The sequence below is a fragment of the Cupressus sempervirens genome, chromosome 7 (assembly GCF_028749045.1).
Source record: "Cupressus sempervirens isolate cs-2001-9-10 chromosome 7, ASM2874904v1, whole genome shotgun sequence".
Classification (NCBI taxonomy): domain Eukaryota; kingdom Viridiplantae; phylum Streptophyta; class Pinopsida; order Cupressales; family Cupressaceae; genus Cupressus; species Cupressus sempervirens.
In genome coordinates, this window is record NC_143124.1 from 412,715,753 (window position 1) to 412,728,994 (window position 13,242).

General features: G+C 36.5%; 1 protein-coding gene across 6 annotated transcripts in view; it reads right to left on the reverse strand.

Moving 5' to 3' along the window:
- Positions 1-13,242, reverse strand: part of LOC149547286 ((R)-mandelonitrile lyase-like) — a 131,852-nt gene that overhangs the window by 21,206 nt on the left and 97,404 nt on the right. For 2 of the 6 annotated variants that reach the window (XM_089791572.1, XM_089791571.1), the window contains exon 3: positions 11,630-11,892. The exons of 2 other annotated variants lie outside the window; for them this stretch is intronic. In XM_089791572.1, the coding sequence (XP_089647698.1) occupies positions 11,885-11,892 (8 nt within the window). In that variant the 3' untranslated portion in view covers positions 11,630-11,884. Of the gene's footprint in view, positions 1-11,629; positions 11,972-13,242 lie in introns of those variants that run through there. 2 more of the 6 variants (XM_089791563.1, XM_089791562.1) reach the window with 1 other exon arrangement.

Below are 13,242 nucleotides of genomic sequence, written 5' to 3' on the forward strand. Positions count from 1 at the left end.
GGACTGAAATGTTCCATCTTGCAAAACCTATCAACCACCACAAATACTAAGTCATTACCCCTTTATGTCCTCATTAATCTAAGAATAAAATCCATACCTATGTCCTCCCAAGGCTTCTATGGAACAAGAAATGAATTATAGAGTCCAGTATTTTGACTAAATTGCTTGATTGTTTGACATACTCAACAACTCTACACAAACTTTGTCACATCCTATGAAAATTGAGGCCAAAAATAATGTTCACTAATAATGACAATGGTCTTATCTTGACCAAAGCTTCCTGCCATCCCTCCACTATGTTTCTCCTTGATCAAGTTCTCCTTCGTGGAACTCCTTGGAATACCCAATTGACTACCCTTGAACAACATACCATCCTGAATCAAGTAATCTAGCCACCTAGTTCTAACTAGAGTAATAGGTTCTTTACAAGCCTTCCAAGCCTCTACAAAGTCAGGGTCACTAGGGTATAGATTCTTGAATTCATCAAAGCCAACCACTTCAACCTACATTTTTGTCAGTAATAATTGTCTCCTACTTAATGCATCTACAACCCTATTAGACCTTCCACTTCTATATTTCAATACAAATGTATAACTTTGCATGAACTCTACCCATTTCAAATGTCACTGATACAATTTACCTTGGCTATTTAGATACTACAATACCTGATGATTAGTATACAAGAAAAATTATTTTGACAACAAATAATGTCTCCATTTCTTAAAGGTCTGAACTTTTGCATAAAACTCTTGATCATAAATAGAATACTTCTTCTTTACATCATTCAATTTTTCACTAAAATAGGCAATAGGCTTACCTTCTTGGCTCAATACAACCCCAATATCATGGCCACTAGCATCACAATCCACCTAGAATAATTTGTTGAAATTAGGAAGTGCCAACACAGGTTTCTCTGTCATCTTCTTCATTAGCAATTCAAAACTCCTTGCAGCTCTCGTAGTCCACTTGAACTCTATTCTCTCCCCTTCATTTTTTTAGTTAGGGGTGCATATATACTACTAAAATTCCTAATGAACTTCATGTAAACACTAGCTAGACCATTGGAATGACCTCACCTCAGTGGTAGACCTTGGAGTAAACCATTCCAAGCTAACCTTCAACTTCTCTGGGTCCATTTTGAGACCTTCATTTGATACAACAAACCCCAAATAGACTAACTCCCTTTTGACAAAGCTAAACTTCTTCAAATTAATCAATAATTTCTCTTACCTCAACCTTTCAAGGACACTACAAAGACTTACATAAAATCAAAATAGACAATAACAATTTTTTCCAAAAAACAATTTTGGTACCTCATTCATAAGCCATGTGAAGGTGCTTGGCACATTGGTCAATCCAAAGGGCATGACTAACCACTCATATAGACCCTCATTGGTCTTAAATGTAGTCTTCCACTCATCTCCCTCTCGTATCAATATGTGGTGATAGCCACTCTTGAGATCTATCTTTATGAATTATTGATCTCCTCTCAAGAAATCCATAAGATCATCCATCCTTGGCAAAGGAAACCAATACTTGATAGTCATTTTATTTATAGCTTGAGAGTATTTACACATTCTCCACTCTCCATCCTTCTTTGGTGCCAACACAACAGGCATTGCACATGGACTCAAACTCTCTTGAATTAAACCTTTCCTCAAGAGCTCCTAAACTTGTCTATTTAGCTCCTTAGTCTTAGTAGGAATCATCCTATGAGTAGCCTTGTTAGGAAAACTAGCTCCAGGGACTAAATCTATTTGAGGACTGATTTACCTTATTGGTAGCAGCCCTTCTAAAACATTATCAGAGATGACATCTCCATACTCACTTAATAGATCTGAAACATCAAGGGGAACTTCACTACTACCTTCCTTATTCTTTCTAGGAATTAAAGTATAACACATGTGCTAATGTTTCATTGCATCTAGAAATTTTCTTCCATCAATAAGACATAGCCTAGGATTACTACATACCTTTTTACCCTCCTTTATCAAGGGCTTCAATTTGTGGCAAACTCCATCCTTTGTTAGAGAGTATGTATTTGCATGATCATCATGTATAGCATACCTATCAAACTTTCATGGCCTTCAAAATAATAAATGGTAGACATCCATTGGGATGATTTCATAGAGAACCTCATCATGGTAACTCCCAATATTGAACTTTACCAAACATTTCTCACTAGCTAGAAGCTTATGATAATCCTACGCCCAAGCAATCTGATAGGGATGGAGGTGTTTCTCCCTCTTGAGCTTTAGCTTTAAGACCATTTCCTCTAACACCAAGTTGTCAGTGCTTCCACCATCAACAATCACATCTCAACATTTACCCTCACACTTGAACCTAATATGAAACAAACTCCTCCTTTGTCTAGGTTTAGTCTCATCGCTCAACAAGACCCTTTCATTAACTAGAATCTATCATCTTTCTGCATCCTCTAAATGTGATGACTATGCATCCATGAGCAACCCTTGCTTGACCATCAACACTACTATCTATCCTTCCTTGGCATTGAGGGCATTTTTAGGCATGATGACCTTCTTCATTGCAATGAAATTAGGTACCATGGAAGCCTCATCTTCTTGAACATTTTCCATGTCCTCCACCTCTTCATCTCTAATCTCTAAAGTTTTGATCATGGGACCACTTGAAACCCTCATTCCTCTAGTTTCAGCTTGTACCCACATCTTCATTTTTCTTTTGGTTCTCATTTTAGCCTCCAAATACCCTACCATGGCCCCTTCCTCCTTGATTGCACCCTCTTTTCCTTCCATCAAAATTTTTGTTTAACTTCACCTAAACTCGCAAAAAAAATTGGTATGCCTCTCGAATGCTAGTCATTCTAACTGGACTTAACTCCTCTTGAATGCTAGGTCTTAACCCATTAAGGTAATGGGAAACCTTCTCCTTGTTTGCTTCTGCATGCCCCACCTTAATAAGGACTTAGTAAAACTCCTCTGTGTATTCCTAGATAGATTTTCTCACTTGCTTTAATCCTTGCATCTTCTTGAAAAAATCAAGCTTATAGTAAACAGGAATGAGTTGCTACTTTAGTTTGTCCACCATGTGATCACATCTTTTGATTTTCTCCTTTCCTCTTCTATTTCTTTCCAACTAAATCTCTTGCCTCTATATTTTGGCATGGCCTTTCATTTTGTCCAACTTACAAACTTAAACCTATTAGGGTACCCAATATCCTCATACTCAAAATATTTATCTAGCTCATTGATCTAGTCAATCAACTCATCTAGGTTTAGATTTCTTGAAAACAATGCTTATGTCAATTTTAGGTTTTTTTCCTATCTTGGAAATGGCCCTAAAAAGCTTCTCCTCTACCTAGTTTATGACTTCTCCATCTCCTTCCCATTCCTGCACAATATTTCTTTCTTCTTCATTTTCCTCCTCACTTCTGTCACCTACAACAATATTTATCCCTCTACAGATCTCCTCTTGCAATGCCTGAACTTGCCTCTAGAGGGCTCTAACCTCAGAGGGAGCAACTCCAACCCTTCTAGCACGCTCCCTTAATTTGAGCATCTTCTCACTATATCAAAATCCACAACCACATAGTCTTTTTGTTAACTATCTCACAGTCGACGCTTTGTCTACACACTCAGAAAAACTTGCTCTGATACCACTTGATGAGGCCACAACCCAAGACAAAATGAACACAATAGGAAAAGGGAAATATTATTATTGAAAGTGATAAGCTATTACATTTAGTACAATGAAAATAGACTCAATGATGTACCCTAAGGGCTTACAATGTTGTCTGATTCTGGAGAAAAACACTCCTCACAGTACCTTCCCCCAAACTCCACGAAAACTATGTTTACAATGCTACAAATGACCTTAAGTAACCCAAATTATGTTTAGGGTAAGGAATAAATTTGAGGATATGCCACTTTGCATCCACCACCAAAATAGAAGGTTCTAGAAAACATGTTAGAAGTCAATGCAAAATTAAAAGAATCCAGAAATAGTAGTCCAACTTCTGGGAGGCATAACTTTTGATCTAGGACTCTGATTGATGGATTGTTGACATTTTCAGAAATCTCTCCAAGATCTCTATAGACCTATGGATATCTTTGCTTGTCCCCCATTTTTTGGGCTCATATGAGGCCATTTAGTTCCTCAAATCTAACTTTGAAGAACTTTCAAACCTTAAAGCATTTTGGTCTAAAAAAATTTGGTAGTGCTTTAAATTACAAGGATAATCATCCCTCGAACTTACATCCTCTAACTCATCATAATTATGGATCAATTACAAAATAACCTATTTTCTACATTGGTACATAGCCCAAGGTGCTCAATAACACTAACCTAGAAAACCAATAGTGGAACTATGAGAGTTGGAATCTCTACTTGACCGAAATGGGTATCCAAAAATAAAAACACATTAAATAAAAACTAATACTAAACATATTTTTGGGTCATATAGGATTGCCCTTACACCATTGGATGGTCCTACATCAATAGGTAGATTTTCTTTCATGCACTCCTTCTCCCTTTTCCTCTCCAAGTGTAGTTAGGTGCACACTAATAGTAAAGAAAAGCAACCATCTCTAGAGACTCAATCTCAAGTTGAAAAGTCCCACACTTTCAAGATTTTTTCCATGTTACACAAGGCTTCCTGAGACACATTCCCTCAGGCTAGGGTACAAGCTTTTGTGTCAATATTTTTGGCACACTTGATGTGACTAATATTTAGAATATTTCAAAGTCTACTGGTGTTAATAGAGAAGAATTTCAAGTTGATGCTGAGAAGATAGTGTTGTTCTTAGTATTCTAGGCCTTCAAGAAGCTCATTTCCACCAAGCACTTGGTGACTCTACATCATTAACACCTAACTTTAGACCATAGTTTCTGTGATTCATGCCCAAAGATGAAACAAGGGCATCTTCTAGAGGTAAGTTTCAATACCAAGAGCTTTCATTTTCCAACCCTAGAAGAAAGAAGACTAGAGTATCTTTATCACCAGTTAGGAGTGTAGTAGTGACACATATGCCTACAAGATCTATCTTCAATCCTTGTGTTGTTAGATCTTAATCTATAATACCATCTTCTCATATCAATAGGCCACTTACTTATATGGCACAGCCTAGAGCTCATGCTTTTTCCACCTTTAATGATGGAAGTACTCTCATGTTAGCACAAAAACAAGACATACTAGTATCAACTCTTAAAAGTATACCTAATTTTACTAGTGAGACTTCTATTTCCCCCTTAGAACATATTCAAGAGGTTGCAAATGTTCATAGTATGCATGGAATATGTGAATATTATGTTGCAATTAGGCTTCTAGCCTTATCCTTGAAAGGAAAAGCACTTCAATGGTATAGAGGTTTAACTCATAACTTTATAACAGATTTGGATGGGTTAGGAGCAAGGCTATGTAAACATTTTGAGGATAAAAGTGATCACCTATCACTTTTAGAACAATTAACAACTATCAAAAGAGCCCCCCATGAATGCATGACTGATTTCAATTATAGATTTTAGAAGACATGGGATAGAATATCCATTGTAGTTAAGCCTTTTTCTAGTAATGCTTTCTTATATTACCTTAGAGCCTTCAATAGTGATATTGCTACCACTCTACAGTCCATGGGAGGAGACACCTTATCTGATGCCTATGAGGTTGTCATCAAGGAAGAGAATATATTGATACAAGGAGGAATATTAGCTCCAGGGCCTCCTATGCCCTTCTTCCTTCATATGCCTAATCATCAGCCTATTGTAGCCTCTATTCCTACCACATCTACATGCCAACCTCTATTGAAACCTCCAATGGCTTCCTCATCTTCAAATGATTATGATAGGATTGAGGTCATGTTGCATTCAATGATGCAGAATATAGATAAAAGACTTCAAGACCATAGTTTTGACATGGATGAGAGATTCCAAGATCAAAGCTTAGAAACACAATCTATTAGGTAGGCTATTGGTCAGCAACAATCATTGATTTGGAACCTTGGAAATGAGGTACAACCCTCAAAGGAAAATAATCCCAAATTTTTAGGTCCCCTCAACCCTTATAGTCATATGGGCCAACAAATCAAGGACCAACCCCATGGGCACAATATAAATCTTTCAATGGTATGCCTTATGTAGCTCCAGACTAGTCAAGGGAAATTTTTCATCAAAACAACCTAACTTAGGAACAACAAGGATACATGTATGGTTTCCCATCTAATGAGAAAAGTTCATTTCCTTGAGACTTAACTATACAATATATACCAAAAACTTTAGGACAACAATGCCATGCAAATTAGTCCAATGTTGGATATCAAGCTCAAATGTAGGGGAATGCTTCTTATACCATTTATGGTAAAGAAGATTTTGGTATTGGAGGTTAGAGAAAAAATTGCAATGCAGCCATGCATTCCATGGACCTAGGGGTGGCAAGAGAGGCAACCACACTATTTCAGGATCAGAGTAAGGGACATAATTGCAAGATGAGGGAAGAGCCTAGGGTTATTTTTGTATCAACACAAGGTGGATTTTCAAGATCAACAACCCATACATAGCCCCATAAGGAAGGAAATCAAAGTAAGAAAATGAAGCCACCTCCTTTTTATATGTCTTTAGTCATAGGGGATAATATAGTTCATAATTGCATGATAGACTCTAGTGTTTGCACCTTAGTCATTCCTAAGAGGATTGCTGATTACCTAGGTATAAAATATAAGCCTCTAACTAATGGGATTATTTAGTTGGATGGTAGTTTTTGTAGGACTATAGGAGTATTCAAGGATTTATAGGTGACCCTACATGCATGTCTTGGCTACACTATCTTTCTGGATATAACTATTATAGATCTCCTTGGACACTCTATCATTTTCTTGTCTAGAGATTTCATTGCTAAGATTAGTGGTGGATGTATTACTACTGATTGGTCCCAGATCTTTTTCTAATATAGGAATGGCACAAGGACCTTTAACATGGTAGAGACATTCAATAACAAGCATGTAGAGTCCTACATGGTTGACCCTTCAAAAATGAATTGCACTATCTTTGATAGAGAGGAGGGCCACAATAATCTTTTTAGGCATAAAGATGGGGCTTAGCCAGGGGTCTATATGTTATACGTGAGTAGGATGTTGTCATTCCAAATCTAATCTAGGCTAAAAATGAAGAGGCCCTACCCTAGTCATCACTATTTGGATGGTTTGAGCATCAAGAACAAGTAGAGAAACTAGGGGAATCATGGCTCTCTGAAGGGTTTGATGATGATATTTTTGTCATCAAAGACATAAAGAATGATCCTATTCATCATGACAAGGAACATAAATGCAAAGGCAAGCTACCTTTTCTATTAGATTCTAGTAGAATATCATATTGTAGCAAGCCATTTAATGGTGGAAGGATGATGCTTGAACATGTTAGGCATTCCAATATCAGAAAGAAAGGGATTTATTTCTACAAGCCAGTCAACAGCTTTGTTTGACTTATTTTCTCTATTTTTCATATATATAGTTAGAGTAGTTGGTTTTCGATTTTTTCCTTTTTTCCAAGAAGTGTAGAATGCACACGGGTTGTCTCCCTGGAGATTGCAGTTTTGAAATGTTGCAAGTTGCAGAGGCAAGATTTTCAGAGTTTTTCTATTATAGAGTTCCTATTATGTTTTTGTAGAGGTAGGATTATGGTTTCATAATGCACAAGATTCACATTTTTTATGACTATATAGCCCAATGGATGCTTTGGGTCACTAGTCATATGAATAGTAAGATTGCATCCCCTATGAGTCACCAGAATTGTTAGCTATTTTTTCCCTCTCACCAAAACTAAAATATTTGAATTCAAACCTAGTTAACATTCATATATTTAAATAGTCAAATATCAGGGCATGACAAAATATATTTTAGAACTTTGGGTTATACCTCTATTTCACAAGTGGTTGCATGATTTAATGTTTTACAGGCCCGCATCTTCTTAGCCATAAGATCAAAGATGATCCACAGTCATCATAATGTCACTTTGCAGAGATGCAAGAGATTTATTTTATGCAACATAGAGAAGGCTTAACACATGTATTTTGTGATATCACATCCCTTGTGGTCCACACAGTGCGCTTGTTAGACAACTCAAAAACATGTCAAGGCATGTTGGTAGTTTGGTGTCATTTCATTGGTTGATGTGCTAATAGGATTGATGCATCTTGGGGGCCATCATATCTTGCAAGATTGAGGGTTGTTGCTTTCTCTCTTTGCCAAAGTGCTCGATCTTTAATTCATGCGAGATAAGGAGCGATTTACATGTGGTATGTGGGTCCTATTTTCCTTATGGGCCATGGGTGAGGTGGATCAGTGTTAGATAGGTTGGCAAAGAGCGATGTTCTCATTGGTTGGAGGTATTGGTAGGGTCATGATATTGCAATTGTATCTGGATCATCCAATCTCAAAATATCAATGTCTCTCTTTATATTGCTATGGGAAAATGATCAATCTTTAGTTATAGCGACATAGCGATGTTTCAACATGTGTCCATGTGGGCCCAATCTCATGTGTTCCTATTGTTGGAGCATTGCAAGGAACCATTGTTGAAGCAGTATTTCATTGAATGAAGTAGGTAAGGCAATGTTCCAATCTTAGGATAAAGTAGTTTTTCATAAGATCGTAGGTACAAATGATGAGACCACTGAAGTCATGATAAAGGGATAGTAGACCATGATTGTAGGATCATGAATGTTATATATTCATGTTTTGATGTTATGATAAACTGTGATTGTAAGATCATAGGGTCAATTAACTATATCATAAAATCTAAAGGAAAGATAGAGGGTGTCACAACCAAATGACAAGGTAGATTGTAAGATCGTAGGGGTAGATTGGTAGGCTTCTGATGCTATGAAATATTCATGTGTCATAAGATTGTAAGTAGGGTAAAAGGAGGGACTGATGTTAAGATAGGTTGACGTTCATAAGATTTTAAAGTAGATAAAGGGTGCCTTTGACCATGAGATACATTGGTGATCATAAGATCATAAGGGCTAGGCTCCAAGATGAAGATGTTATGAGGGTTTTGACCTTATCTGATGATCATAGGATTGTAGGGCCTTAAGTTGACCATAAAGGTGTTTCACTTGTCAAAGCTGGAAAAGAAAAGGGTCTTCGACCAATAGAAGTGCAAGGAAGGTATAGGGTGAATGTTGAATATTGTTGACTTGCTGATCTTTCCAACTTGGTGTGCTAATAATAGGAAGAAGCAACTCTTTGATGGCGAACCAAAAATTCTCGATCATCTATAACCACTTTCAGGGTTCTCGATGCCTAGTAAATGAAAAAGGACACTCCATCTCCATCTAGCTTATCCATCTACCTGATCTTTAGTTATGGCCCCATTTCTATCTTCTTATGGCTCAATTTTGTGCAAAATATTGGATTTCATTACATCTGTATTTGTTTTAGGATCAGATCAAGAATAAACCAAAGAATTAAGGGATACAAATTGTTAACCAACAACACACACACACACACACACACACACGTATGTATGTATGTAGTGAATTACTACCTAGGTGTAGTTATGATATATTACTAAAAAAGGAAATTTACAATTAGCCACATAGAGATAACTTCTTGACTTCCCAAGATCTCTAGATACAAGTAGCCCCTATGACTTCCCATGCTCTTTTAATCTAGGCATCTAAGAATATATGTCCCAAAGTTCCCATTACAGTCTCATATGTTCATGTTGTTTCTCTTAATGCTATCCACCATTGTAGTCACATAGAACACTTGAGAATCTTACAAATAGGGATGCCATGGTATTTGGGAAGACCTCAGTTCACTATTTGAAAAATAATTTTTAATGGTGGTAGTTGAGCTTTGCCGTAGGGTAGAAGCTATCTGAGTTATGCCTTAACTATAAAGGAAAATTTTGTAATCTTTCTTAGGGTCAGTTTTTCTATGTTTTCATTGGCATGTTTTGGCATGCACATTGTAAATTCCCTTTGCCTCTAGACTATTCATGATAATTTTCCTTATCTTTTTCAGCCATTGATGTATTGTTCAAGATCTATTTTCCTCTCCTCAATTTTTTGTGGTTTTCTACAATTTGCATGATTGTATCTTTTGACCTATGAATGATATGTAGTCAATCTTTTCTTCATTGAGTCATTTATCTAGTTATGTGATCTATATGTGATTGTTGGATATTAAATGAGTCTAAATTTGTATATCTTTTGGTGTCATAATAGTTCAAGTGTGCATGTATAGGCAGAGATAGGATTGAACACTCTATTTTGGTGCATCACCCCTTAGGTTAGAATAGGTAGATTTTCTTTCATGCATTCCTTATCCCTTTTCCTCTCCAAGTGTAGTTAGGTGCACCCTAATAGTAAAGAAAGCTAACTTTCTCTAGAGACTCAATCTCAAGTTGAAAAGTCCCACACTTCTGAGATTTTTTCCATGTTACACAAGGTTCTTGAGATGCATTTCCTAAGACTAGTGTGCAAGCTTTTGTGTCAACAATCCCCATGGCTTATATACTTCAATAGAGGTAAATGGTAGCCATGGAAGGAGGTAAACTAACCTTCTAGAGTCAAAAATTTCATAGAAAACATGAAGACCAATGTAATAGGAGAAGGGAGAGAAAGATCATCATACCCATTCCTGAGTTAACCACCATAAGCTTCTCAACCTTCTGGAAAAGTTTCCTCAAGTATTTATTTTTAGTCATTGTTTCTCTTTCATTCAATAGAGTTCAACCATTACAATTAGGACACATAACATATGTAACCAATAGTAACACGCCCTTGATGGCATAAGTTAGAAAATCTAAAGGAAATGAAACTATTAGATGTAGTTCAATATTCAATCCTTCTACAAATACTCCTAAAGATCACCATTTTGGGTTAATTCCTTGCACTCCCTAGGCTTCACTTTTTTTCAAAGGCCCCCAATGATTCAAACTTTCTTAAAGCTCACCCTAGAAGCATAGTGCATCATAACCTCTAAAGCTCTCCACATCCTAAACCAAAACTTATCAAACCAATACTTTTGTCTATGATGTTTCACGAAGGTAGATTTATGAAATGTGAAGGGAAATGAGAGCATCCCAAAAATTCATCTAAGATTAGTATGCACATCTTGTATACAGTAGTTCCTTGTGAAACTTCTAATTAGAAAATACAAGTGCATCCTACTATGCCATAAAAGTGGAAATAGACATAGTTGATTTCCCACAGTTAAAACCTTAAAGGAAAGTGATTGCAATTTACTGATCTAAACAAAATTCAATAGCATTATGACATACAAATTATTATTCTACAATCATAGAACTAGAAGAATGAGATAGAATGGAGAACATAGGTATACATGGGGAAAACCTTTCTAGGTAAAAACCCCACCTCCAAACCATCAAGCTAATGTATTATTCCGTAACAAGTTACAATACATTTTCAGCTTTCACATGGAGATTTACATCTTACTCCATTCTAGAGAAAATCTGGCAGCATAACCCTGTGCAAATAACTTCTCATCTCTCCCTCTATTCTCTACAACAATTCTTTGTACTTATAGAGTTTTCATACAAGAGGAAACAATTTCTAAAGCATCTACATTCAATGCATCTACAAATTATTTTAGAAACTTCCTTATGCACAACCCTTGCATTAAACAAAACATAAGAGAATAAATCACCAAAAAATAGAAGCTTTCTATTTTTCTACTCCAAGTCTTTTCTTGTGGAAGAATCCAGTTTCATTTAGCAGCTTTTCAGGAAAGCACAAATAAAGCAATAAAACGTGGTAAGGTTGAGTCACCTTATCCTAACAATCTCCCACTTGACAAAGGCTTTACAAGATTCAAACTAATGAAACTATATCATCATAGCCATCCATGAAACAACATAAATAATAACATATGCTCTCGTGCTCCAACTAGACACCTGTCCAAATAACACAAGCATAAGATCCATGTGATAACAAAGGATACACACACTGCCACCACTCCACTTTTCTCATGAGCTACACAGAAGCATCAAAAACATCAACTTCTTAGCCCAACAAAATAGTGAAGTCATCCTCCAAAAAATAAGATAAAACATCAGCCAAAACAACAACCAAATTGATTTGTCCAATCCAACTGATAAACTCAAAAGCTTGAAAATAGCATCCACAATAAATGCTAACTCATTCAATCACCCGTACCTCAAAGGTATCAAACACCAGAAAACTCATGCTAGCAACATAACCAACCCATAAACTGCAACCTCAAGCTCTATGTGCAAACAAGTTGATGAAGACCAAACACATACAAGAACTCCCACTGCATGGGTAATGTCAAATCTAAAAAATCAATGATATACTAAGTCTACTGATAAAAACACAAAGAAAGTGAAGCCATGCAGTACCAAGAATCATCCACAAAGACATGCAAATCTTATTGCAAAAGCACTGTAAGAAACATCTCTCTCATCTAGTCTCCACAAATCTCTTATGTTCTCCACATCCAACAAAGAAAAGAAATAAAGGAACCACCTTGTCATCACCAAAAAACAATGAGGTACAAGTGATAAAAAATGACAACATAGCTCCAACAACTCTCAAAAAAAAATGTTATGTGAACCCAAACATCCAAGAATATAACCAAGACCAAAGAAAGAAATTGCAAATCATAAGCATGTAGCATGTCCTTCTACAAACACTTCTAAATGTCAACTGTGCCAAGTATGATCTCCTTCACAACCCCAAAAGAAAAGCCACAACAACATCCAAAACTATTCAACCTCGACAGATCAAACATAACATGATATCATGAATCTACGTGGATGTAAGCCTCTGAAAAAAGATCAAACAACTCCATTTCCCATTTTTGGAAATCAGCTCACTACCATCTCCTATTGTCATCATAAATGAAAATACACCTCAAGGAGATAATCATGTTATCCATCTCTCACAATGAATCCTCTAGAACCATCTAACTGCAGCTCAAGATCCATGAATATGAAAGAAAAGATAAAACACCTGAAAGTAATATCGGGCAATACCTTTCAAGTGATAAACTACCAAGTAGACCAAAAGCGGGGAATGAGAATGCTCCTCCAAGATATGCAAGTCACCCTATGACTTATCCAAGAACAATCTCCTCATAGGTCTATATTGAACTCATTTCCAACAAAGGTGTAGGCTCCTCAGACTTTCTGTTGAAATCTCATCAAGAGTATACATCTCAACAACATGTCTCTCATCTCAATAGAACTCTAGCCTCACCTAAGTCTCCAAGTATCCACAAGCAC